The sequence below is a fragment of the Paroedura picta genome, chromosome 2, assembly GCF_049243985.1.
Source record: "Paroedura picta isolate Pp20150507F chromosome 2, Ppicta_v3.0, whole genome shotgun sequence".
Taxonomy (NCBI): Eukaryota; Metazoa; Chordata; class Lepidosauria; order Squamata; family Gekkonidae; genus Paroedura; species Paroedura picta.
In genome coordinates, this window is record NC_135370.1 from 110,067,911 (window position 1) to 110,093,558 (window position 25,648).

General features: G+C 40.8%; 1 protein-coding gene and 1 long non-coding RNA gene across 11 annotated transcripts in view; one reads left to right on the forward strand and one right to left on the reverse strand.

Moving 5' to 3' along the window:
* The window catches only part of NAV2 (neuron navigator 2), a 342,897-nt gene that overhangs the window by 176,005 nt on the left and 141,244 nt on the right, over window positions 1-25,648 (reverse strand). For 7 of the 8 annotated variants that reach the window (XM_077322039.1, XM_077322036.1, XM_077322035.1 and 4 more), the window contains one exon: window positions 21,578-21,735. In XM_077322039.1, the coding sequence (XP_077178154.1) occupies window positions 21,578-21,735 (158 nt within the window). Of the gene's footprint in view, window positions 1-723; window positions 888-21,577; window positions 21,736-25,648 lie in introns of those variants that run through there. The other variant, XM_077322042.1, reaches the window with a different exon arrangement.
* Window positions 8,540-25,648, forward strand: part of LOC143830117 (uncharacterized) — a 65,652-nt gene continuing 48,543 nt past the window's right edge. For 2 of the 3 annotated variants that reach the window (XR_013228353.1, XR_013228355.1), the window contains exon 1: window positions 23,382-23,989. This is a non-coding gene — a long non-coding RNA (uncharacterized LOC143830117). Of the gene's footprint in view, window positions 9,151-23,381; window positions 23,990-25,648 lie in introns of those variants that run through there. The other variant, XR_013228354.1, reaches the window with a different exon arrangement.

The following is a 25,648-nucleotide window of genomic DNA, read 5'->3' on the forward strand; positions in this document are numbered from 1 at the left end:
TTTAACAGCAGCAAAACATTAGATAACATTTCATATTATCTATGACATTTAAAACAAGATTACCAATAGCAAAAGTTGTTCAGGCTTTCTTTTAAAAATATAAGCCTGTAGGCAGTGACCACCTGGTTCTTATCGCTAGACACTGCCTAGTCAACTTTTAGGCTCTTACCAAATAATAAATATAGATGACTTTTAGAACCTTACAACAACCACATAAGAAGAAATGTACAAACAAAAATGCTCAATCAGTATCAGATAAGTATTATTTAGAATACCGTTTTAGAACATAAAAACTCTGACCCAAGCAGAACAAAATTATTTCTGCTAAAGCCTGCTTTTGTGAAGATGCCCAAAAGAAACATGAAGCCAAAAAATGTAAACAAAATAAATAAATAAAGGGGGGGGGGAGAGAAGCAAAAACAAATTGAAATCCTTCAGTTAACAGCATATTCAGATTCTGATTCCAGTTAAAAACTGACTTATACCCAGTCCACAAAACTTAAAGCTGATGTTCATATCCTCCCTCAAGCAGAAATTACAAACGCTACATCTTTATCTCATAATTGAAACTAGACAGAATAAGAAGAGCTCCCTGAAAAATGCTTCCTGGGTGAGCCTAGCACTTTCATTACTACCATGTGCTTGCAGGCATTTGCTTGCATGTTTCCAGAGAATGGAGCTCAGTGTCAAAAGAGAGTTTAAGAATCACGCCCGCTTACTCACCTAGTGAGGGCAACTGCTTTGCTAAAAGTCAGTCCTTGCAAAGTTTCTCTTGTGGAGACGCTACATCCCAATTACCGCAAGCATTTCTTCTGTTACGCTGCTCATGTTTCCAATTAACGTTTGTCATCTCTGACTGTTCGCCTGCCCAGCAGCTTGCTGGGGATTAACGGCTTTTTACCTGCAGTTCCCTGTCCTCTAGCAAGAAACGCCATACAGAGCTTCTTGTTTTTCTTTTTTTTTTAAACTTAAAAATAAACAGTGACTCCGAGCAAGCCGTTTGGAACAGAACTGTGAATGTAGTTCTGTGAATCACAAACGGCTGCCGCCACACAGAGGCTGTTTTACTTCACTTTTGGCTGCTTGCTGAAGACACAGCTCTGTTAACCCCACTCCTGTGATCCAGACCAGACCGCCTCATATTTCCAAGCACTCCCATCTTCCTTGCTTAGCAGAGATTTTTGTTTCTCTTGTAATGAGCCCACAGTCAATTCACACTCTTTGTGTCCTAACGGCAATAGCAGATGCCAACGGTTGTTTTATAGTAAGTAGCCTTTGATATGGTGGGCATATTTCCAGAATGCTGGACTATTAAGTACAAAATGTCATACCAGGAGACAGAGTAAGGTAGGAACCTGCATCTGAATCTTTCAATTTTAGCCAGCGTTAGATAAATAACTGCATTTCACCTGGTGTCAAATAACACCCAAATAACTCCTTTCTCCTCTGCTGGTTGGTATGAGAGACTCCGAAACTCTTCAAGACTCAACCAGCTCACTTTCCTGAGCCTCAGATCTATGGGATGTTTTAGTTTTTACTGGAAAAGACAACTCCTCATTTCCAGTGTGTTGACTGTGTCTATAATGCAGGTCTGTCCATAACCACTGGCCTGGCACTTGCAGTGACTAAGAATCACCTTTAGGTGGCCCCATTTTCTTTCAGGCCCAGTACCAAGGTTGGATCCTGTGACTGCCTTCCACTAAGTGAGGAGTCTTGCTCCTGCAGAACTGGACCTCCACAGAATGGAATCTGTCCTCTTGCGGGTAGCAGACTCCTAAAGTGAACTTTGGTGGACTTGTTTGCTAGTCTGCTGTAATGTTTCAATGGAAAACATGGAAATGGACATGGAGACTTTAAAACATGCGAAGCAGCACTAAATTACTTCTGAAAGTCTTCACTCCCTCTAACCTAATTTCTCTTATTTCACCACATGCTAATTTCCCCCCTGTTCCATTTCATTATTCATTACCAATTCTGACCTCATTCCCATTTCCCAGTCATGTCTTGTCCACCTTGTCTTCTTTCGCTTTGGATTCTTTTCTGTCCTTCCCTCCTTTATTTAAACTGTTTTAAAAAACTTGCAAAAAAAAAACCTTCTAACTTTTCAGTATCCCTGAAAATTTTCCTTTTGCCTCTACTGCAGGCACATTCATTTTTCACTTTTCCTGCCCTTCCTTTCCTCTGTTCTGATAAATCCTCCCCCTTGTTTTCCCACCACCATCACTTTTATTGATTTTCTCTGTTATAATCCTTTCACTGATTTCTGCTTTCTTATCAGATTCCCTTTAAATGTCCAGCTTTTGTTCATTTATTTATTCAATACCTTTTATCAACCCTTCTTTCTCTTTATTTATTGCCAACTTTGCTAATATTCTCTTCTCAAGTCATCGTTGAGTTACTACTTCTGTTTGATTCCTTTCTCTCTCTCTCTCTCTCTCTCTCTCTCTCTCTGCACCTTTTATCTCAAACTTCCTTTCTTCCAGCTGTTTGGAGAGGGCTCTTTTCCCACCAAGCCTTTGACCTCTAATCTTCACTCTCCGCCTTTTCCCTTCTTTTGAAATGTCTTTTCATTCCCTATGATGTTGTCTTTTTTGACTGTAAGCCTAAAAAGGATTTATTCTTTTAAGCAACTGTTGTATAGGGCCTAGTATCAAAGGTGCTTATAGTACTGAATATTATTGTTTCTAGAGTTGTTATCAACATCATTTATTATAGACTGCAAGCATCTGGACATCTATATTTTGTACTTGTTTCATAGCAGCAGCAGTAAATGTGGAGAAAATAAAACATGCAAGAATATAAGGTATGTGTGCAATTGGTGTATACAATTTTTCAAGCCACTGCAGTATCTTTGCTTCAGTAATAGTGGCAGGAAACTGAAGTCTCTTAATATGCTAAGTGGTAAAATTGTTCATTTTACAAGAGAGAACTATTAAGTGAAGGACCAACACATGGGAAGAACAACTGCATTTTCACTTTAGAATTCCAAATGTAGACAATTTTGAAACTAACTTAACACTTAAATATCCCATCTTTTTGCCACGTCTCCACTCTCTGGTAGTCAGTCCAGAATCTTGACCTGGACAATTAAGCTTAGCTTGAACTCTCAGATCCTGGAAGCTAAGCAGGGATGGCCTAGTTAGCATTTGGATGAGAGACTGCTAAGGAAGCCCCAGATTGCTATGTGGCAGAAGGCCTGGCAAACCACCTGTGGCCGTTTCCAGTGCCCCAGAAACCTTTTTTTTACAACCACACAACTACATGTCAGTTTTAAAAAACAAATCTTCCATGCACAGATGACACATCATCATCAATACTATCTGCATCAGCCCACCCCTTTGCTATAGCCCCTAAATACGTATGAATGAATGAATGAATGAATGAATGAATGAATGAATGAATGAATGAATGAATGAATATAGGCAGTTATCATAGTTATCAATGAGAACCATCAAGCATTATTCATCTAATGACCCTTATGTCAGTGGTTCTCAACCTGGGGGTCGGGACCCCTTTGCGGGTCAAACAACCCTTTCACAAGGATTGCAGCAGGGCAAGCAGCTTGGCTGGCGGGGGCGCCATACATACAACAGCCTTGCGGGGTAGATAGAGATAGAGCATTTGTCTGTTTGGAGCAGTGGAAAAGAGCAAGATTGGCATGGTGAGACAAGAGGCAGGACTAAACTGAGAAACCCCCGGGGGGGAACAATTTATATACAATCATGAACAATGGATCTTCATGCCATTATTCAGTTTTGGTTTAATTTCTGTGAAAGAACACATACATAATTTTATGGTTGGGGGTCGCCACAACATGAGGAACTGTATTAAAGGGCTGCGGCATTAGGAAGGTTGAGAGCCACTGCCTTAACTTGTTATATTTGTGAATAACTTGCCATTCTTATCATAAGCAAACTTTTGAATAAGAGGGGGGTACCTTTATGTGTCCATTCATGTTTTGTTTCCTCCTGGTACATACAGCTGTATTAGAGAATACTAGACTGAAGAGCATATTTGTGATAGATTCACAGCAAGACCCCAAGGCAAGTCTTTCCTTTTCCGCTCCCTATCTGCACTTGCTGGGAGGACTGTGCCATTTAGATTCCTGTGCAAATCAATTCTGATTTACTAACTGTTCTTCAACTTTAACAACTAAAGGTTTTGGGTTCTATTTCAGTGGTATGTTTTGATATGCTTGTATTGCAAATCCTGTGGTGTTAGTCCAGTCTAATCCACTCATTTCTATGAGACTGGGATAGTGTCACTGCATAGGCTTGCACTGTCTACTTTCTAAAGAAGCTTCATTTGGCATGCTACAGAATTTCTTCTACTGAACGTTCATGTAATTTGAAATAAATTAATCAATTGCCATCTGTTTACTTCCCTGAGGCAGTTTTCTTTTCTGCAGGAACATATGCCGACTTTAACGTACAATGTGAAATATGCTCACATTCAAAATATAGTTAGGCTTTTATTTTTTTTAAACCCTCTTTTTCTTTTCAAAGGCCAGTGTTGGACTTTGAGTTTATTTTATTCCAGTGTTTCTATTACCAAGATGTTGGTGGTCCTGTTTGAATGCCAATATATACTGTAGGATAGTTAGATTGGATTTCATCAGCTCCTATAATGTCTTGACAGTGAACGCAAGCTTAGCCACTTACACTGAGAAGATGCTTATGGTTTAAATTTTTCAGTGAAATGTTTGAGATCATGCAATATAATAACTGCTGAAGAAAATATATGCAATTTCCCATCATTTGTCAAGTTAAGCCTAAACACAAGCTGATCTCTTGCAGTTACTGTGATCTGTATAGCTCTGCTAGAAATAACCAAATATAGATCTCAATATAACTGAAAATAGATCAAGACATAATCAGCCAAAAAAGGAGCAAGTAAACTTAAGAGATTTTCCTAAGAAAAATATACGTAAATGGTGCCTTAAGTTAATAGATGAAGGGAAACACATAAACTAAACGAAAGCACAATGGAAAATTTTTCACTGTAATTGAGTTTAAGGTAGAAGAAAAAGCAATACTGCAATCCTCAGCTATGTTTTGAGTAGCGGGCCTGTATTTTAGACCTTGATTACAATAAAATTTTATCCATGTAACACTCTTCAATGAATTTTACTTTCTGGTTTGTTTTGACATGAGGGAAAGCAGTCAACCCACACCAGTTAAATTCTGTGGAGAGTGGAAACTTGCCTAAATTCAGAATACTTCATTTTACTTAAAATACAAAAATGATCTTTACCACAACATTTACATTTCAGTCTTCAAAAATCAATTTGCCTAGAGATGGAAAGTGACCAAATATATACACAGTAGTCACAGTAGCGTTGACACCCAAAAGAATTCTCATGACTGGAATGCAATTGTGGAGGGATATGACGTTTTTGTTTGTGTGTGTGTTTTTTTTAAAGAAAAAGGTCAAAGAGGAGGTGGAGTGGTGCTGTATGTGAGGAGAGGGCTTGAGTGTCAAGAAATACTACAGGAAGAATGTGACACGCCAGTGGAAAGTATCTGGGTGAAAATAACGGGGGGGGGGGGGGGGAAACCAAAGAGTATAGTGGTTGGTTTCTGCTACTGACCACCTGACCAGGGTGAGGACATGGATGCTGCCCTCCTTGAGCAGCTTGACAGAATATCCAGGCAACAGAACCTTGCAATTATGTGTGACTTCAATTTCTCTCGTGCGTGCTGGGAACCAAACTCTGCTAAGTGTCCTGAGTCTGGCAACTTTCTGGTTTTCCTGGCTGATAATATCAGATGGTAGAAGAACCTATGAGAGTCTTGGCCATACTCAACTTAATACTGACCAACAGGAAAGAGCTGGTGGATGGGTTGAAGGAGGTGGGGATTGGGAGGAAGGGTAGTGATTTATGTCCTCCTCAAATTTCTTATAAGATGGGGGGTCAAGGAAGTTAGTAGTCAGGCATCTCTGTTAGATGTTCGTAGGACAGACTTTAATAAAGTCAGAGACACGATGAGAGTCATCCTATGAACCAGAATGCTGGAAGAGAAAGGAGCAAGTGACGGGTGGACTCTCTTTAAACAAGAGCTATTGCATGCTCAAGCCTTGACTATTCCAGCAAGACAGAAAAATGGTAAGGGAACCAAGAAGCCTTTTTAGATGAACAGAGACTTCAGCAGGAGCTAAGAAAGAAAAATTAAATGTTCAAGAACTGGGAGGAATGACAAATCTCTAAATAAGAGTATCTGCAGGTTATAAGACACTGCAGACCAGTCATCAGAGAAGCCATAGCCAGGAGTGAGCTGAGACTGCCTAGGGAAGCCCTATAACAAGAAAAGCTTCTTCAGATATGTGAGGAGCAAACATAAGGTAAATGAGGCAATAGGCCTGCTGTTGGGTGAAGATGGAGAGACTCTGACCAAGGACAGAGAGAAAACAGAAAGGCTCAGTACTTATTTTGCCTCTGTGTCTTCCCAGAAGAATATGGACACATCTAGGGATGGTAGTCAGCAAGGTATAGTGCAGTGGTAGTCAACCTGCGGCCCTCCAGATGTCCATTGACTACAATTCCCATGAGCCCCTGGAGGGCCGCAGGTTGAACATCTGGACAGAGACGTGCTCAAAAGGCACCTGGCTGCACTGGATGAGTTCAAATCCCCTGGGCCAGATGGTATGCATCCAAGAATGGTCAAAGAACTTTCTGAAAAGATTGCAGAACCTTTGTCCATCATCTTTAGGACCTCTTGGAGGACTGGAGATGTGCCAGCAGACTGGAGAGCAAATATTATCCCAATCTTCAAAAAAGGGAGGAGAGACGACCCAGGAAAGTACAGGCCTGTGAGTCTGACCTCAATTACAGAATTGAAAGGGGGCAATCTGCAAACATCTGAAGGACAAATTGTTGATCCAGATTTGTCTCTGACAGGTCCTGTTACTTGTTTGTTGAACAATCTTATTTAAATATAGGTTTATTTTACTCTAATATTCCAAAAAGTTTATACCAAGTATGGCAAAGATTTCCAGTATTTCAGTTGCTATTGAAATTTTAGCCTCACTGTGTTTGAGAAAGAGATCTGGGCATGTTTCAAAATGCCTAAAAGAAGTGCCAAATTTAGCCTATTAAAGGAGACAAAAGATTAAACAGCACCATGATTTACTACACACTTGTATCTTGTCCTCTAAGTGGACTAGATCTCTGGGTTTACTGTGCCCCATGGCACATGCCCAATATAAACAAGCTGTCAAGGCTGGCTCAGACAGGCCAATTGTGCTCTTAAGGACACTGTTAATAAGTCACATTAAATAACAGTAGTATGAAGAATGCTAAAAAATGGCCACTGACTGTATTCAAGAAAACTCACTTAACAAAAAAAGCAAACTTCACATATAGGGGTATCTGACCAACATGGCCATAGCCTGAATGGCATCAGTGGCTATAGCACTAGCTTGGATATCTGATTCACTACAACTAATTTTAAAAAGCCTACAGGTTTTTTAATTTATGACAAGCAATTCTCTTTAGAAGAGGAGAAATTTTGGTTAAAAGAGGTTAGTGGCAGCAACTGCTCCCCACCCCCTAAGACTCTCCCTCGCTTAGAGTAGATTTTTAAGATCATTATTACCTGTCTCCTGAAGTAATCCAGAAAAGAAAAGCTCTTTTAGATACCATAAATGTGAAGATGTTCAGGTACTTAATGGTGAATATGCAATGGAAAAGTCAGCCTTCGAGCCAATAAGAGAGGTAGTGGCTTGGGACTTGGTTCTGAGCGGGGCTCAAGACCCAGTAAAAGATGCAGAAGATATTGCACCAATTGGGAAGCGTGACTACAATGCTATTAAGTTCACTATTTATGTCAATGAGCCTCTTGTGGCGCAGAGTGGTAAGCGGCAGAAATGCTGTCTGAAGCTGTCTGCCCATGAGATTGGGAGTTCAATCCCAGCAGCCGGCTCAAGGTTCCATCCTTCCGAGGTCGGTAAAATGAGTACCCAGCTTGCTGGGGGGTAAATGGTAATGACTGGGGAAGACACTGGCAAGGCCACCCTGTATTGAGTCTGCCATGAAAACGCTGGAGAGCATCATCCCAAGGGTCAGACATGACTCGGTGCTTGCACAGGGGATACCTTTACCTTTATTTATGTCAATGGAAAATTACCTCTACAGCCAAAAACTGTAACAATTGAGGAAGAAGAAGAAGAAGAAGAAGAAGAGTTGGTTCTTATATGCCGCTTTTCCCTACCCGAAGGAGGCTCAAAGCGGCTTACAGTCGCCTTCCCATTCCTCTCCCCACAACAGACACCCTGTGGGGTGGGTGAGGCTGAGAGAGCCCTGATATCACTGCTCGGTCAGAACAGTTTTATCAGTGCCGTGGCGAGCCCAAGATCACCCAGCTGGCTGCATGTGGGGGAGCGCAGAATCGAACCTGGCATGCCAGATTAGAAGTCTGCACTCCTAACCACTACACCAAGGAAACATTACTGTGAAAAAAGAGAGAGCTTTACAAAAAATGAGGGGAACAGTGGATATGGATAGGGAAACACAAGTGAGTCAAATCTGTAATGTAGAGGATCCTGGGATGCTATTTAAAACCACATTAGTTGAAGCTTAGTTTGAATGCATTCTATAAGTTAGGAAAGGCAGTGCAAAGTCTAAAAGACTCTCTGCACAGTTGAGAGCACAAGTCAAGGAAGCTATAAAAAGCAAAGTCTTCCTTTAAAAAGTGAAAGGTCTGCCCCAATGAATTAAACAGAAAGGACTGCAGCCTCTGGCAAAAATAAGTTAATAAAGAATTTGAGAAGATGATTGCTAAAAGTATCAAGACAAACAAAATGATTTCCTCAGACTGCACTCAAAAGCACATGCTTTGAGTAAATCTTTGTTGGTCTTAAAGGTGCTAATGGACTCTGATTTTATTATGGGATAAAAGGATGAGTATTCTTATGGATTAAAAACTGGTTAAACAACAGAAAGGAAAGAGTAGGAATAAGTGGACAATTCTCACAACAGAGGGAAGTAAACAGTGAGGTCTCACAAGGATCAGTATTGGGACCAGAACTAATTTTTTCATCAACCATCTGGAACTGGGGATGAGTAGTGGAGTGGCTGAATTTGCAGATTATTCAGGATGGTGAAAACCATGGAGAAGTGTGAAGAGCTCAAGGAGAATCTTCTCAAGTTGGGTGAGTGAGCAAGAATATGATGAATGTTTGTAAATGTAAATAGATGCACATTAGAAAAATTACTAAATTCATGGGTAAAAATATTTAACCATTTCTTTGAGGTTATTATCCCAATGTCAAGTTCCCTACCTAGACCTTTTACTATATTGAGGAAAATATGTAGGTCTGGAAAATCAGTATGGGAGGTAGGGTACAGACACATTCCCGTGACCTAATCCCCCCCACCTATTTGCTAAATCCCCTATTTGCTAAATTTAACTGTTCAGGAAATCCATTCACAAATTAATCCACAGTTAGGCAGTTGAATGTGCAGTTAATAGCTAGACTAAATTATTTTGATATTTTCTTACTCGCAGTCAAATATGTTGAGGATCAAAACACAAATCTTAATCAAAACACAAATCTCATACTAAAAATATTTCAAGAAATTATCTTTTTAGTGGAGGACTACATACAGCTGTATTTGTAAATTGTTATGTCAGTCTTAAATAATGTCTTCAGCAGCTGATTGGTACACAGTTTCTTCACAGTTCTACATCATCGCTTGAAACAAACAGAAACTCTCCCTCACTCCTAGGCTGTGTAATGTAGCTCCCCAGAAAGATGAGAACTGAACAAATTGTGTCTTCCTAACAGGGCCCTTCATAATCCCCTCTCCCCCATGGCTGTTTCATCTGGGATGCTTTCCTAAAATGAAACTACTAACTACTCCTTATTTAGAAGTCTCCCATTTTGCTAGATCTGCAGCTCATTCAGGTTTTTTTGGCTGCACCTTTATCAAATTTTGACAATGATAATGTAAGACTTGCTTAGCACCCAACTGGGCTCTAACACTCCAGAGTTTTTTTGGCAGAGGAAGACCTAAAAACATAACTGCAGTCCGAACACAGTTAACAGTGATGCACAAATACATTTTAACTAGGTGGAAACACCAGAATGGTCTCAAAAACTGCACAGTAGTTTTAAACACAATAGTTTGGACTGAAAACACAGAACAAATTTTAAATTTAGCTGACATTACTTACTGGGCTTAATTTTTATTGGCAGTAACAAACAAAAGACTTAAAACATTTGTTTATGGTTGAAAGAGTTTAAAAGCCAAATGCATGATCACAAACACCAAAACAAGACTCTGTGAATGAAAAGCAAGAATATAGCCAACAGGGTCCTGCTAAAGTTTGTTTAGCGGCACAATGAAAGTTAATCAAAATGATAAACTTACCACAGCACATTAAGTAGTAAGCATCCAGATAGAGCAAGGTAAAAAGTGCATTATTTTCCCACCAGATGAAGTAAGGCTTTCATTCCTTATCATGTAGGAATGAGGAAATATTTAACTTTCTGCTCTGAACCCTGTGAGCCAAACTAATATGCCTTCCCATTGCTTCTGCTAGCGCTCTGCTGCATCCACATAAGAAACACTCACTCACAACAAAGATGGTCCCTACCTCAAAATTTCCACTTAGTTTTGACAGTTGGGCAACTTCTTATTAATCCTCTTGAGTCACAGACACTTTCCCAGCTCACTCCACCCCCACCCCTTGTTCAGCTTTGATTTGTTCACTTTGATTCAATGCTATTGAATATGGCAGGGTTTTTTTTCTAAATCAATTTTACTGATGATCTGGCAGTCTGAGCAAGAAGGGTCACTGGTTTTTCAGGATCAATTAAATTATTTTGGAGTTCTCATTTGGAAATCACACTAATGTGTGGGGAATATGGGAGGGCTTCATGGAGGCTTCTGTTGCCACAATGATCACTGAACCTAGGTGCACTTGAGAATGTCGAAATTACATTGTTTAGAGCACAAGATAAAAACATCAACACGAGCTTCAATTAAGTGTGTAGGTTAGGTAAAAACAATTAATTTTTAAAAATCAGAAGATGATCATACAAATTGGCTAGATTTATGTTAACAAAGCACTAGCGGTAAGTGGTCTGCTTTGTTATACTATGTTATGTTGTTATACTGATCAACATTACTGCATTAGGCTAGCAATTTATCCAGATGAATTTCAACTGAAATAGTGCTTGGACACAAAATAGCTAATGCACATTTTAATACCCTGACAGATCTACTCAGAAGTAAGTTTCATTAATAACAATAACAATAACAATAGCAAAAGGGCATACTCCTAATTAAGTGTCCTTACGATAGCAGCATTACAATATTTCTGCTCTCCAGGATGGTCCCCTTACCAGAGACTGTGCTAAGAATTTAATTCTGGCCTACAGAACTTTATTCAAGTTCATTACCCATATGGACTATACAAACACTAGCATAGGAGGTACTGCTTTTGCATTCCATCTCACTGATCCAGAGGCCAACACAAAGACCTCGCTACCTATTACAATATTTTTGTTTTGTATATAGTCGTTTTAGATGTTTTGTATTAGCTTGTCTTTATCTTCTGATGTAAGATGCCCCAAGACCATCTTGGAAAGGGGCAGCCTATATATAAACCCAGCCTATATATAAAAACCCAGCATTGATAGCTGATGAAGTCAAGCACAGGCTGGTCTTCTTTGTCATGTAATATAACAGATTTTTATTCTTTTAAACTTTATTGGAAACAATTTCTCTTTTTTCCTCCCAGACTTCTACTGCCATCTGCAGGATTATTTTCAAGGCAAGATTTTGTAAGGAAAAGAAAATTTTAAAACAAAACTATGTTCCTCTGCTACATAGTATTACAGGCTATTTACCAAAAAGAAAAAAAATAGTTTTCAATCAAAACAATTCAATGGTTCAGGATCTAGAAAACTAAATAACGCAATTATGAAAGTGAAATGACTTGAAGTCAATTAGACAATAAGGATGGTGGAAATTTGTCAAAGGGAATTTCACCAATAAGCAAACAAGCTTCTAATGGGTTTTGGTTTGAAGGCTGAACTTGCTAGTCTATATAAACAAGGAGTACAGTATGTGTGATGCTGAAGTTTCAAGACCGGAACTCTAGATAAGTAATTTGTAAAAAGCAGCCACCACATTCTGACGAGAACTGTAACCACAGTACTATGGAAAGAAGTAAATTTAGGTACATTTTTTATGCCACCCATCCTCTGGCATTTTAGGGTGGTTAATACGGTTCTCCCCTCCTTATTTTTATCTTCACAACCACCCTACAAGTTAGGCTAAGAGTGAATGGCTGGCATAAGCTGAGGGTCCTGTGGGAGCTTACGGTGTTCCGCAGGGCCTGTAAAATGGAGCTCTTCCGCCAGGTTTATGGTTGAGGCTGGAGTCAGTGAGGTAGAGCCACACACCCCCTCCAGGTATGAGTATCTAGGTATGAGTATCCATCTTACCTCCTTCCCCCCCTCTAATAGCGGGGGGTGGAGAAGGGTTTTCCGCCATGTTGGGGATTATGCTTTTAACTGGGGGTTTTAGTGGGGATTTTATGACATGTAACCCGCCATGAGCCAATTCAGGAGTGGCAGGAAATAAATCTGATATAATAACAACAACAACAACAACAACAACAAGGTCACATCTGCCAGTTTTACTACAACATCACTAAACTCTTCGCATGGAAAACACGGAGGAGGAAGAAGCTAAGCAAACTGCAAATGCGCGGGACGAACGCAATGGTGGCAAAACCCAGAGCAGCTGCTGGCTGTGGCTGATGAGGCAGCGATGCGGAGCAAACAGGAAGGGAGGCAAGCATGGTGGTGACCGAGGCTAGACCGCCAAGCAGGGCAGCCACGGCACATGCAGGCCCTGCCGGCGGAACTGAAGGGCACAGAAGGGGAGAGAGCAAGCACACCCAGAAGCCCTGTACACCACGGACCTCCCCGATTATGCACGCAGCCACTCCGGAGCCGCTTCTGGTTGCGCCCTGGTCGCCCGGGAAGCTCCACTTCCTTCCACATCTCACTAACGCAACTTTTTCAGTGGCATAGACTCTGCGCCCAGCTGCCGCCTGCGGCGTGCATTATTGGTGATTTTAGCTGCCGCCATTCCACCTCGAATGTGGACCTTCCTCTCCATGCATAACAGGCCTTATTGCCATGGCCTTCAGAGCCAAATCACACATAGAGATTTCTAGTCATGCAGCTCTAGCTTGGTTCTCTAAACAAGCACCAGGAAATAGCTTACTCCTTTGCTATGTTATAATGTTGATATTACGATGCAAGGTACAGTTCTGTTCCTGCAACTATGAAAGAAGTTTTCACAGCTGTGTACCTCTGATCACTGACTGGGATTAGGACAACTGCTCGTTTACTGAAATGACACTATCTAATGAGAAATATCTAGTGTGGAGTAAAAGACAAGGGGACTCTGTGAAACATATGCCCTCAGGGACAAAGCATGAGGCATTGAATGGAAGCCTCCTGCATAGATAATGCCTGCCCTGTTTGTTTAGATAGCACAGAAATGTCTTGAGTAATTATGAAGAGTTCAGCAGTGGCCTAGCCCAGAGGCAGATGTTTCTTCTGCTGCAGCTCATTCACAGGCTCTCTTGTAAAGTAAACTGAAAGTACACCAGACAGAAGATAAATTGATATAAGCAATGGCTTAAGTGACAGTGACAATTCAGATGTGAATTACAAGGTTTTAATTACACAGAAGCGAGCAGGTGACACCAGAAATCACAAGCCTGAATGCTTCATCATTTCCCCTCTAATCCCACAATGTAATTAATTTCTGTTCTGCTGCTCAATAAGAGAGAAAGAAAAAGAAAGAAATTAAGGAATGCCAAATTTTACATCAAAACGCAATGTTCAGTCTAGTGACGGTAATCTTAAAGAAGGGTTATGTTTGTGTAAGAAATTTATGCATTAAATTTCTGATTGCTATAGTAGAGATCTGTTCACTAAGTTTTATATAAGGAGTTCAGAAATAACATACAGAGCACATTGGGCATCTGGGGGTTTCTCCCTCCGGAGGAATTCCAATTGCTGAAAAATGTTGAAGAACTGGTATTTTTTTCTTAGCTCTTTTATATCCACTGACTGCTTTTCTGAAAGGATATTATTGAATACTAGTAGCCCGTTGCATTCTGTAATGCAAGGGGTGCTAGCTCATGGTTTGGTGTGGGTTTAGTGCCTCACTTGGAAGCTGACAACCCTAAGAGGAGAACCTTTGTGCACAGCAGTCTTGATCTTAGTCAGGTTTATGCATGCCGAGGAAGTGTGAAATTCCATAACAGGAACCTACACCAATCTGGAAATCTTACCTCCTCTCTGCAATGTATTCTTGACCTGAAATAAGTCAGGCAGTGCTATATGGCTGGTTAGGTGGCTGCAGAGGCATTGCACACTTTTGAGGCCCCACTTCCAAACCTCAAGGAATATGTTCAGACCAGGGACAGCCAACCTCCACCTGGGGCCTGGAGATTTCCTGGGATTGCTGCTCATCTTCAGACTATAAAGATTAACTCCCCAGGCAAAAATGGCTCCTTTGGAGGGATGACTCTGTAGCATTGTATCCCACTGAATTTTAGGGAGGCCAGCCTTCAGGTACGTATTAAGGATCCCCTGGAAGTACAACTCATCTCCAGGTAGTTGGACTTGGGCTGAAAGGAAATCTCTTCCCCTTCACATGTGCCCCTTCAAAAGGAATGTCCACAGACACCCCTTGGCTAGCAGAGCCTGTTGCTTGGCTAGTGATGTCTGGCCTTCTGAAGCCTGAGGCCTACTCCTGACAACTGCAGTCCCTGTTGTTGTCTGCAAGGCCAAGTCATTGCCTAATAAAAGTGGATCACCTAGTCCCCCCCACCCCCAAAGCCTCACTGTCTACTTTCCTGTAAAGCTAACTCCACTTGAAATTCTGGGCCACTTATGCCTTTGATTTCATAGGACCTTCCTGGCAAATACTGGTTTTTATTTAACAGGCCAAGCTTAAGAAAAGTCACTTCAGTTCCTATGTCTCTCCAGCCATTTACTTGTTTGCTATTTACAGTTTCAGGCTGTAAATAGTCTTTATTTAGATCTACCTGCATTTTCCAGACTCAAAGGATCCAGGCTGGTCTGTCTGTTTGTTTGCACACAAAAATACAAACAGCTGCTGGTAAGGGCTGACCAAAGCCCATAACCCAGGAGGGACACACCTGCACCACTCCACCCCAACCTCAGCCTGCAAGCCTCTACCATCATCTCCACTATAGCTGCTCATCTCTGATTTCTAGATCAGCTCTCCAGGCAAAAATAGCAACCTTTGAGAGTGAACTCTGAAGCACTGTACCATTTTAGGACCCTCCTACAAACCTCCAGGAATATTTCCAACCCAGGTGTATTAACCTCCAGGTGGGGCCTGGAGAGCTCCTGGAATTACAGCTCATCTCCAGATTATAAAGATCAGCTCCCCAGGCAGAAACGGCTGTTTTGGAGGGTGGACAGGGTTGTGGTTCAGAAGAAACTTTTAAGGCCTCCCACGTAGATTGTTGTGGAGATGAAACAGGAGGCAAAAGAACCTCTGCTACAGCATCCAGTTTCATCTGCAAAACAACCTTGTGCAGTAGGCCTCAAACGTTTAGAGAGTGGTGGAGAAGAGACACGCATGGCTTGGCTGCATCTGCCCTCGAGCAGCAAGGCTGGTCACAGCAGTATTTTAAGTGAGAAGGGGCTTTTCTGTGGCCTCCCTGTCAGCCAGTGGTTAGGCAGAAGGGGAAAGTTTTTCCCCTTCAAAAGGAAAGCACACCCATCTCCTCAGACTGCCCTGCATTGCTCTCAGAAACACATCCCTCCCCTCAGTCAGGGGCTATGAGAGACTTCATTCACAACAGACCTGAAGGGAGGACAGGGGGTGCAGAATCCTGAGCAAGAGCAGCGATTGACCCTGAGGAGGGGAGATTCCGCCAATAGGAGTCTTAGTAACCTTCAGTATGTTGTCAAAAGTATTAATCACATTTTATGTTTAAGACAATGGACTCCAGAGAATGGTAGAGGACAGGAAGGCCTGGAGGATCATTGTCCATGGGGTCGCAATGGGTCGGAAACGACTTTGCACTTAACAACAACAACAATGTGTAAGACTAACAGGAAAGCCCATTGTATCTCTGAATACAACGGGAGCTAGAACACCCCCCCCCCCAGCCCCAGACAAGCCATACAAGGCCTGGAGAGGTCTCAGCAAGCTTTCTTTATCAAATGCCTCTCTTTTTACTGATTCACATGGTGAGAATGATTCTTCCTCTAGTTATTGGTTCCTTCAATCGTTGTCTCTATATTAAATATTAACAATAGAATTAAAATTGATATCAACAAAACAGCCATTCATATTAATTACAGTTAACCCAGGGAAGAGCTGTAATTTATTTTTTGTGAGGTTTATGAATCAATAAGCAGTTTCTATCAACAAATTTAGTTGAAGTTTAAAAAAAATACAACTAGGAAGTAAATTTTAAAAACTAAACAGAAATTAGTCCAAAATTTCACTGAGCAAAAAAAAAAAAAAGACAAGATGAAGAACAGACTAGCATATTTACTTGATCTGATATACAGTAGACTAAATATACAATGGTTGAACAGATGTACCAAACCCTATTTTCTTCTTTTTAGGGTATTCACTATTGCAATCAAAACATTCTAAAGAAGCATTCCACATGCTTTATTTTATATTAAAACAAAGAATGGTGATGCATTTTTTTGGTAAAAAATGGAATGGTGTTTATATTTCTTCATATTACAATTTTAAGAAAATTTTAAATAAAAAGTAATAAGCAAAAGAATTTATCCTACAAGAGTTTTTGAACCACTGTAAACAAGGAAGAAGTAAAGACTTTTTATTGTTCAGATTTGGGGTATGCTATTTAAATATTTTTGAAGGACCTCACACATTTCATCAATATTTTGATAATGATTGGCTTCCACCATAGCTCAACAATGTTCTTATTTTGAGTGCTGGTTTCTTGAAAGGCAAACGAGACAAGATGCTGATAGATCTTTGAAAGGACTAAACAGCAATGACGTTGTAGGACTAAACAGCAGCCATAGGGTCCTAATTTGGTTTAGAGGTAAGGTGCAAGGTTTAATCCAGGGATGTTGAACATAAGGCCTGGAGTTGGTTCTTATATGCCACTTTTCTCTACCAGGAGTCTCAAAGAGGCTAACAATCGCCTTCCCTTTCCCCACAACAGACATCCTTTGAGATGGGTGAGGATGAGACAGCTCTGACAGGATTGCTTTGTGAGAACAGCCCTATTAGGGCTATGACAAGCCCAAGGTCATCCAGCTGGCTGCATGTGGAGGAGTGGGAAATCAAACCCGGCTCGCCAGATTAGAAGTTCACACTCCTAACCACTACACCAAGCTGGCTCTCTTACATGGCCAGGGAGTAACTGATGCAAGGGAGAGATCAGAAAGCTGCTATAGATAGATAGATAGATAGATAGATAGATAGATAGATAGATAGATAGATAGATAGATAGATAGATAGATAGATAGATAGATAGATAGATAGATAGATAGATAGATAGATAGATAGATAGATAGATAGATAGATAGATAGATAGATAGATAGATAGATAGATCCACATGGTGAGATTTCTCCATTTCACAGTCCTCGCTACCATAAATGGGAAGGCATTTCTACTTAGAACATAGTACATACATGGGAATTTTGAACACATCTGTTTCAGTGCCATTTTTCCTGTAAATCCGCCCCCCCCCCCCCAAACACACACATAGAAACACCGCACAGAGTGCATCATCAGAGGCCTTTTCCGGATTTTATTTGTTTGTTAAATCAAGACTGAGGCAAATAAAACTTTGAAAATGTGCTCTTACCAGTTCAAATAGTGTGCAAATGTGCTGACTGTGATCTCGCCATAAAATGTATATCAAACTAGATTTGGGATAGATGAAATCAAAATGGGGAAACTGGTAATATGATTAGGGGATTATGAAAAGCCCACTTCAGTTTGGTAGTAAATGAAGGAGTTTCTCACTAGAGGGCAGCAACATTTCAGATAGGTGTGTTCTCCTTTTCAGTTATGCTTCCTAAACCTCTTATCAGTTCATCTCCATTTGTATCATGTAGCCGTCTCTACCCAAACATCTATGACATTTCTTCTCATTTTGATTGCTGCTACATACCTGATTGCTGCTACAGAGCCTCTTGTGGCGCAGAGTGGTAAGGCAGCCGTCTGAAAGCTTTGCCCATAAGGTTGGGAGTTCAATCCCAGCAGCCGGCTCAAGGTTGACTCAGCCTTCCATCCTTCCGAGGTCGGTAAAATGAGTACCCAGCTTGCTGGGGGGTAAACGGTAATGACTGGGGAAGGCACTGGCAAACCACCCCGTATTGAGTCTGCCATGAAAACGCTAGAGGGCGTCACCCCAAGGGTCAGACATGACTCGGTGCTTGCACAGGGGATACCTTTACCTTTACCTTTACATACCTGATATATAATTTACATATATCCATTTACATGTTTTTAAAGTTAGGGGGGGGGGGAGTGTGTTTTGTTGGTCTGTCTTAACAATGCCTATCCCTGGCAGTGCATTCCATAAGTATTTCCTTAAAGTATATCCCTGGTGCCCACCTTTCCAATTCCACATCCCATTACTCATTAACAATGGGACAGTATGCAGGCACATAATGTACAACCGCTTCTGGCAATAAGCGCTTCTGGCAGTTGCTCACAGAGTGGATGACAGCCCCGGATGGACTGATTCTGGCCTGCAGGCTGTATTTCTGACACCCTTCCACAGCCATGTCTTGGTCACACTTTTTTCCTACAGATTCAGATTGAATCTAGACCGAAATGTCATTAACTTTTTAGACTTTCCTCATAGGAAAGGTGCTCCAAATCCTTACTTAATTTGGTTGTTCTCTTCTGTACTTTTTCTAGCTCTGCAATGTCTTTTTGAAATACGGCAACTAGAACCATTAATTTAATGGTCTCTAATTTTGATGGTGTACACCTGACACTGTAATTATGGTAAGTTTAGAGCCAGCATTACTACTGGAGAAGCAAGCCATTACAGCTGCAAAAAATGTTCTATCAGCTTCACCCAGCTTGGAAGTTGGCACCTACCTTGAGGTTAGGCTACTGTAATGGACTTTACATGGATGTTCAGTTGAAGCCTACTCAGAAATTCCAATTGGTACACAGAATGGTATCCTGATTACTAGTGGGTACCAGGCAGAACATGCATGTCAAACCTTCCTGCAGTCACTCTATTAGCTACTTACCAGCTACATGTCTCAGTTCAAAATATTGGTTACCACTTATGAGGCATTCCATGGCCTAGTACCCACATGTCTGTGGGATTGCCTTTCCTACTACTTCCTTTCCTGCACCATTTCAGTTATCTGAATATAATATTTTAAAAAGATTCCTCCATACAAACTGGTTAGATTAGGAACCAGCCATTCACAAATTTTCTTTGTGGTGGTTAGTGCCTTGTAGAATGGCCTGCCTGAAGATGTTAGGAGAACTTGTACAGCACTATCATTACATATAATGGGCAAAACAGAAATTTTCAGGAGTGCATTGTCCCAATGCAATTGATCTGTAATGGGCTACAATGGTCCAAAAGGCACCTGCATTGCTTGTTCCTTTTTAATCCCAAACTCTGTATTGCTTGTACTATGGCTGTTCACATTGCTTTTAACGTGTACTATGACTGTTCATGTTTCATTACATGAGTCCTATTACTTTTTTCAATTGCAGTATGTGGTCACATTTGATGTTTGCTTTACTAAGTTTTGTACTCCCAGTCCTAATGCAGTATCTAATGTCATATACTATATGATTACTTATATCTATCTCCTTACTCCACCTTGAGTTTCAGTGAGAAAAGCAGCATATAAGAAAGCTAAATAATTAAATAAACATGGCCAGAGAGCAACCATGCAAGCATTCTATTAGAATTTTGCAGGGTGATCAACCTGGATTATATCCATCTTGGTTGATGACATCCTGACAGGAGACTTAGGAAACATTGCTGGCTTAAGGGGACACATCAGGCCCCATCTGATTCACCGACATAATTCAAACCATAATATGTCGGGGGCAAAAAAAGCAGAAGCAACGGAGGGTTCACACTACTTGAAAAGCAGATGACATGCTACAACTAGTGACAGAAAGCCTGGAACTGGGGCAAGTACTTTGCCCATCCAAAATATTGCAATGTGCTTGAGACTGGAGCCAAGTTGCTCCTCTGACTTTATTCCAAAGCAGTGTTTACTTAGTGGAGTACTTCCTGGTTATTAAAGACACTCTCTTCCTGACATCCCAGTATTAATTCAGCTCCAGCTGTTCTTTTCCTCCACATATGTCCTGTTACATCAAAGTTCACTTCAAAATTTTATGTGTAACATATTTTGTGTCTTCACCTTGCTTAGGGAAATCTATGGAAACTCACTAAGCAGGATACAAGCTAGACCAGAAGATCATTTGAACTCTGCAGGATACACGAACACATGCAAATGTTTTGGCAGACCATAAAGTAATGTCCCTGTGGTTTCTGTTGAGTTTCATGAGGGCATTATGGGCCTCATCCAGGCAAAATTAAGAACATTACAGCTGTTTTTATTTCAGTGGTAGATTTAAACAGCTACTTTAAAATGCTTGAGTGTATTGAAGTTATGCTCTGTACTTGTAACACTCCATTTTTAAAACATGAGCTTTTCAGAGGTTAAAAAAGGTCCTTTTTTAAAAACATGAGCTTTTCAAGGGTGAAAGATAAAAAAACTCCTATGTGGGGAGCCAAGCTTGAAGTCCCAGTATTGCAGTCTCCAAGGAAGCACCCCACTGACTGAGCCACACCAGCTCTGCTATAGCTATGCACCCTATATACCAGGTTGCCTGGTGTTCCATCAAACACATACACACTTCTTTAAAATAATGAAATGAAATTTGTATTTTATTTATTTTGGGATTTGTAAACCACCCACCTTCCAAAAATGGCTCTTTACAATCATTTTTGAAAGAAAGGAATCCCAGTGTAACACGTCCCTTTCACTTAAAAAAAAAGTAATTGTGAGGATGGGAATAAAAGACCAGAGAGATGACAGCGCTGGTGAGCATTTCTCTCCCCCCCCCACCCCCACTGTGTGAAATATGTGCAGACAGGGAGGAAGCAGCATGAGACACGAACAGGCTTCTCTTACTTCTTCAGACATTAATGTTTATCACATTGCTTAAGGGGGTCTATAACACAGGAAAAAACATATCACGATACAGAAGTTGAGACAAAATGAAGGCAGCAACTAGAATGCAAAGCTCAGAAGTGGAAGCAGCAGCTCCGACCAAAAACCAATCAAAAAAAAAAAAAAAAGGAGAAAAATCCTAGTTTTTCTTATTAGTGTGCAGAGTTAAACTCTGCAATTTGGAAAATAAAATCCAAGAAAGAAGAAAGGTGCAGACGGCAGGAACCGGATATGGATTAAAGAGATACCACTTCAAATCAGTAAGAACCAAAATTAAACTATGAATGCGGAAAGCACCCAGGAGACTGAAAAATGTTTCCTTTTACTTACCTTTCTCACTGCTATTTGCTGGAAGGGATGGTGAATTTGTGGGTTTTGATTTGTCATAGTTGTTAAAGCTCTGACTGCGCCGGTTGTTGGCACTAACTGAACCACGGGTTTTTGCCTCGCTGCCTGCAGCTGAAACCCTCGTGGTTGGACCTGGAAGTCTGTTTTGAGGTAAAAACAAATTAGCAAACAACTTGCTTCCAAAAGCCCTTATAGATCAGAATGAGCTTAAGTTCGTACCAAATCAAGCAAGGAAGGCTTAGCATGACTGAGACATTTCAGAAATGGAACATCAGTTCAAAAAATATCTCAAAGAATCACTGAACCAGTCTAGATTTCCAAGTATACTATGATCATCCCATGGATACTCCTGTATAAGGGCTTCTAAATTTATATAAATGGAAGGAACATTCAGGCAAATGATTTGTAATTACAGCTCTACATGGCAAACATTAACCTTTTCAGGCTTTTCAGCACTGGCTATTTCACATATTTGGGGAATTATCAGGGCACATATTAACAAATTACAGATCATGAATTCTGGAATGATGCAACATCAGAAGTCGTTTAATCTGGTCAATAGGCTACTTGCAAATTTTATTTTTGAGGCTTTTCTGTTCAAGGGATTCTAATGGATTCTAGAACTCAGGAACAATTCCAAGATATGTCACTCTTGAAAGGATAAGGTCTTTGATTGGGCTTCCCAGATCTGAAAGTAGACAGTGAACCTGTTTCATTAAGAACTCTTATCCAGAAAGACTCCAATCAGAAATGACATCTCAAAACTTTGTGTTTATCTGATTTTTCCCTACCAACTGTAGCAGGCATTCTTTTATAACAGGCAGGAGAAATACAGTTTCTTAATGGAGCCTCACAACAGAAGAAAGAGGCAACATCTGAGTCTATAAACTGCAGCACAGCTCACAGTTGCAAATAAAGTTCCAGTAGTCTGAGTGATTTAATGTGCTGGATTATAGCCCAGGGCTATAAATTCACAGGATCCAATTCTCACAACACTCACTGACAATTGTTTGCATGAAACGTGCGTATGTGTTCTGAATCTGCCAAGACTGAGTGTAGACTTCCCAGGCTTCAATCCACAAGCCCATCCACTGGAATCGCCATGCAGGGGCTCAGATTGTGGCAATAATGGACACTTGTAATCACCGCCAATAACCATATTTATAAATCAAAATACACAGCCTACAATGGAACCATTGTGGTGAGCCTCTTGTGGCGCAGAGTGGTAAGGCAGCAGACATGCAGTCTGAAGCTCTGCCCATGAGGCTGGGAGTTCAATCCCAGCAGTCGGCTCAAGGTTGATTCAGCTTTCCATCCTCCTGAGGTCGGTAAAATGAGTACCCAGCTTGCTGGGGGGTAAACGGTAATGACTGGGGAAGGCACTGGCAAACCACTCCGTATTGAGTCTGCCATGAAAATGCTAGAGGGCGTCACCCCAAGGGTCAGACATGACCCGGTGCTTGCACAGGGGATACCTTTACCTTTACAATGGAACCAGAAATGGGAAGAACTGCTCTGTAACAAATGTTGCCAGAGTTTTGCAATAGAATTCCATGGTTTAAGAATCCACACAGCTCATATACAATCTACACAGAATTTTTCCTGCATCAGCCCATTGCAGAATTCGTGTTCATTCTTCAATGACTTGTACTGAAATCCCCAAGGGCCAGTGGTATTTAATGTAAAAACAACACTGATGATATGATTTATGCCCAGGTTCTCAGGAATAGAATATTAGTGTGTAATATTTGCTTCTTTAACTGTTTGGTGGAAAAATCACTGTGTATGAGGAAAACTGTAGAAGCAATAGGTTAAAACAACAATAGTGTTTATTCATGTAGAATTTCCTGTTGGCAGAATTCCCATCTGGTTAGGGATATTACAAACCTTTTTCACTCCAAAGGGAACTTAAGACCTGAGAAGAAGTTAACACTGCTTTCTTTCAGCAAATTTGGATTAAACAAAGGGAAGAAGGGAAGATGAGGGAAAGAATGTCCGCAGTATCATGCACATGCTTTCAAAACTCAACTCAACATACATCTCCCAATTAACAATGACTACTGTTTCTCTAAAACAGGATTAAATGATGTCTGCTCTCCAATGATCAACCTTTTACTAGTCCAATGTGGGGAGGGGAAGGTAATCAGAGACAATTCTAAAAGCTGCCTACAATTTTCATCACAAGCACACACAAACATACAGAGGGCTAGATTAAAATATGCCCTTCTACTTACAGAAGGGACTATGAAAAATAAGGACCTTCCATGAACTTCTTCCAGTCCTTCCATAAGTGGAAAGGAAGACTTGTGACCTGTATCCACTTCATAGCTCTGGACAGAGAAGCAGCCGAAAGAAAGGCTACCAGGAAAGGGTTAGGAAGAAACAAGGAGGAAGGTAAGGAAAATACTTTTCATGCTCTTTATAAGATACCTAACATAGACATGGCAAGAATCTTCATGCAAAGGACATGCTGGTTGAAAGGTAAAAAGAAACACCTGCAACAGCTAAGGTGTGGACACGTTGAACATAACTGCCTTAAAGAGACAAAGTACATTTCTGCTAATCTTTGTCTCCTACACAACCCTTCTTTCGGGGTTTCCTGTTTCTAGTTCTGGTGAGGATGAAAAGAAGCCATCCAAATTGTCCTTCAAGCCTAGACATTAAAACCTTTGATAGCTGCAAGCAGATGGATACCAAATTGAATAGGAATTTTGTTCCAGTAAAAAGAGGGGGAAAAGGTACTAGGTGAATATAATATCGAAGAAATGAAAATGGTGAGAATTTTTATATATGGATATGATAAACCTACATTAAAAAAGGCATTGGTTTCAATATGAAATTGTATTTAATTTTGTATTACTATTTCCCCAAATATGTTACCATTTAATATTTCACAGGAGGAAAAATCTCAGTCTGTCATAGGGATAGCCATAATTTTTAATAACTTCAATCAAAATTGGAGAATACAGAGTTGGATTCACTCCTTCTAGATTTTAATGACACTCCCTACCATAGAATTGATTTGTATCCCCCTGCCATGTTACCCCAGAGGATTAGAGAACCCCAAAAGGGCAATCTGAGATGTAATATAGAAGATGCAACAACAATGGAGAATTAGGAGAAGCTGTCTTTCCCTTTTCTTATATGAGCAGAGAAAACTCAAAAGGAGTAGGGAGGGGCAATTTCTGTACCTCTCTCACATTGCTCCAAAGGGTTCCCTGGCCTTCAAAAGCAGCTTGGGGGAGGGGCACATGGAGCTCCTTTAGAGGAGGGTGGCAACTATCTTTCTTGTGAAGTTGCTTCACTGGTGTAAGGATTGGATCAAACCAGAGGTGAGGCTTTAGAAAGTGGACAGCAGCTTGTGGAGCACGAAAATACAACATATGCATAAAGAGAGTTAATTGTGGGTGGGTGGGGGAGGAAGACATGACCACAGAAGCAAATCTTCTTTAAACAAGATAAAACAAAGTTGCTATGTTAGTTCAGAGTTGGGCAAGGAAGTTAGAGTTTGCCACATCAACCCTCTATGGACAGGACAGGGCGGGACATGTTGGAGACGGTGTTGCTCTGTATCTCAAAGACAGCATACAGTCAAGTAAGCTATTAGAAACTCCTCATGGAATCACTCAAAATGGAGATAGCAAGCCTTAAGGGCTGCTTAAAAGTGGTGGTGTACTACTGTCCCCCTGACTTAAAGCAGGAGACAGAAATCAAGACGGAGAGGGAAATACGAATGGTGATGAAAGGGGAAATGTTGTAATACTGGCTTTTCAAGTATTGTTGTTTGTACAAGAATATGCTTGAGTCATGCCATAGAAACAAACTTTCTATACCTCATAAATTACAGTGCGCTGTAGTCAGAGAGACAGCTATAGGTATAGGGGGCTCTGGACTTGGTTTTGAGCAGAATCTGGGACTTCGTGCAAGATGGAAATGTAGCATCTGCTGGGAAGACTGACCATAATGCTATTAAGTTCAGTATTCAGGTCAACTGAAATTTGCTCCCTATGTCCTAAATCTTCACTTTTTATTTCAAAAGAGGAGACTTCACTA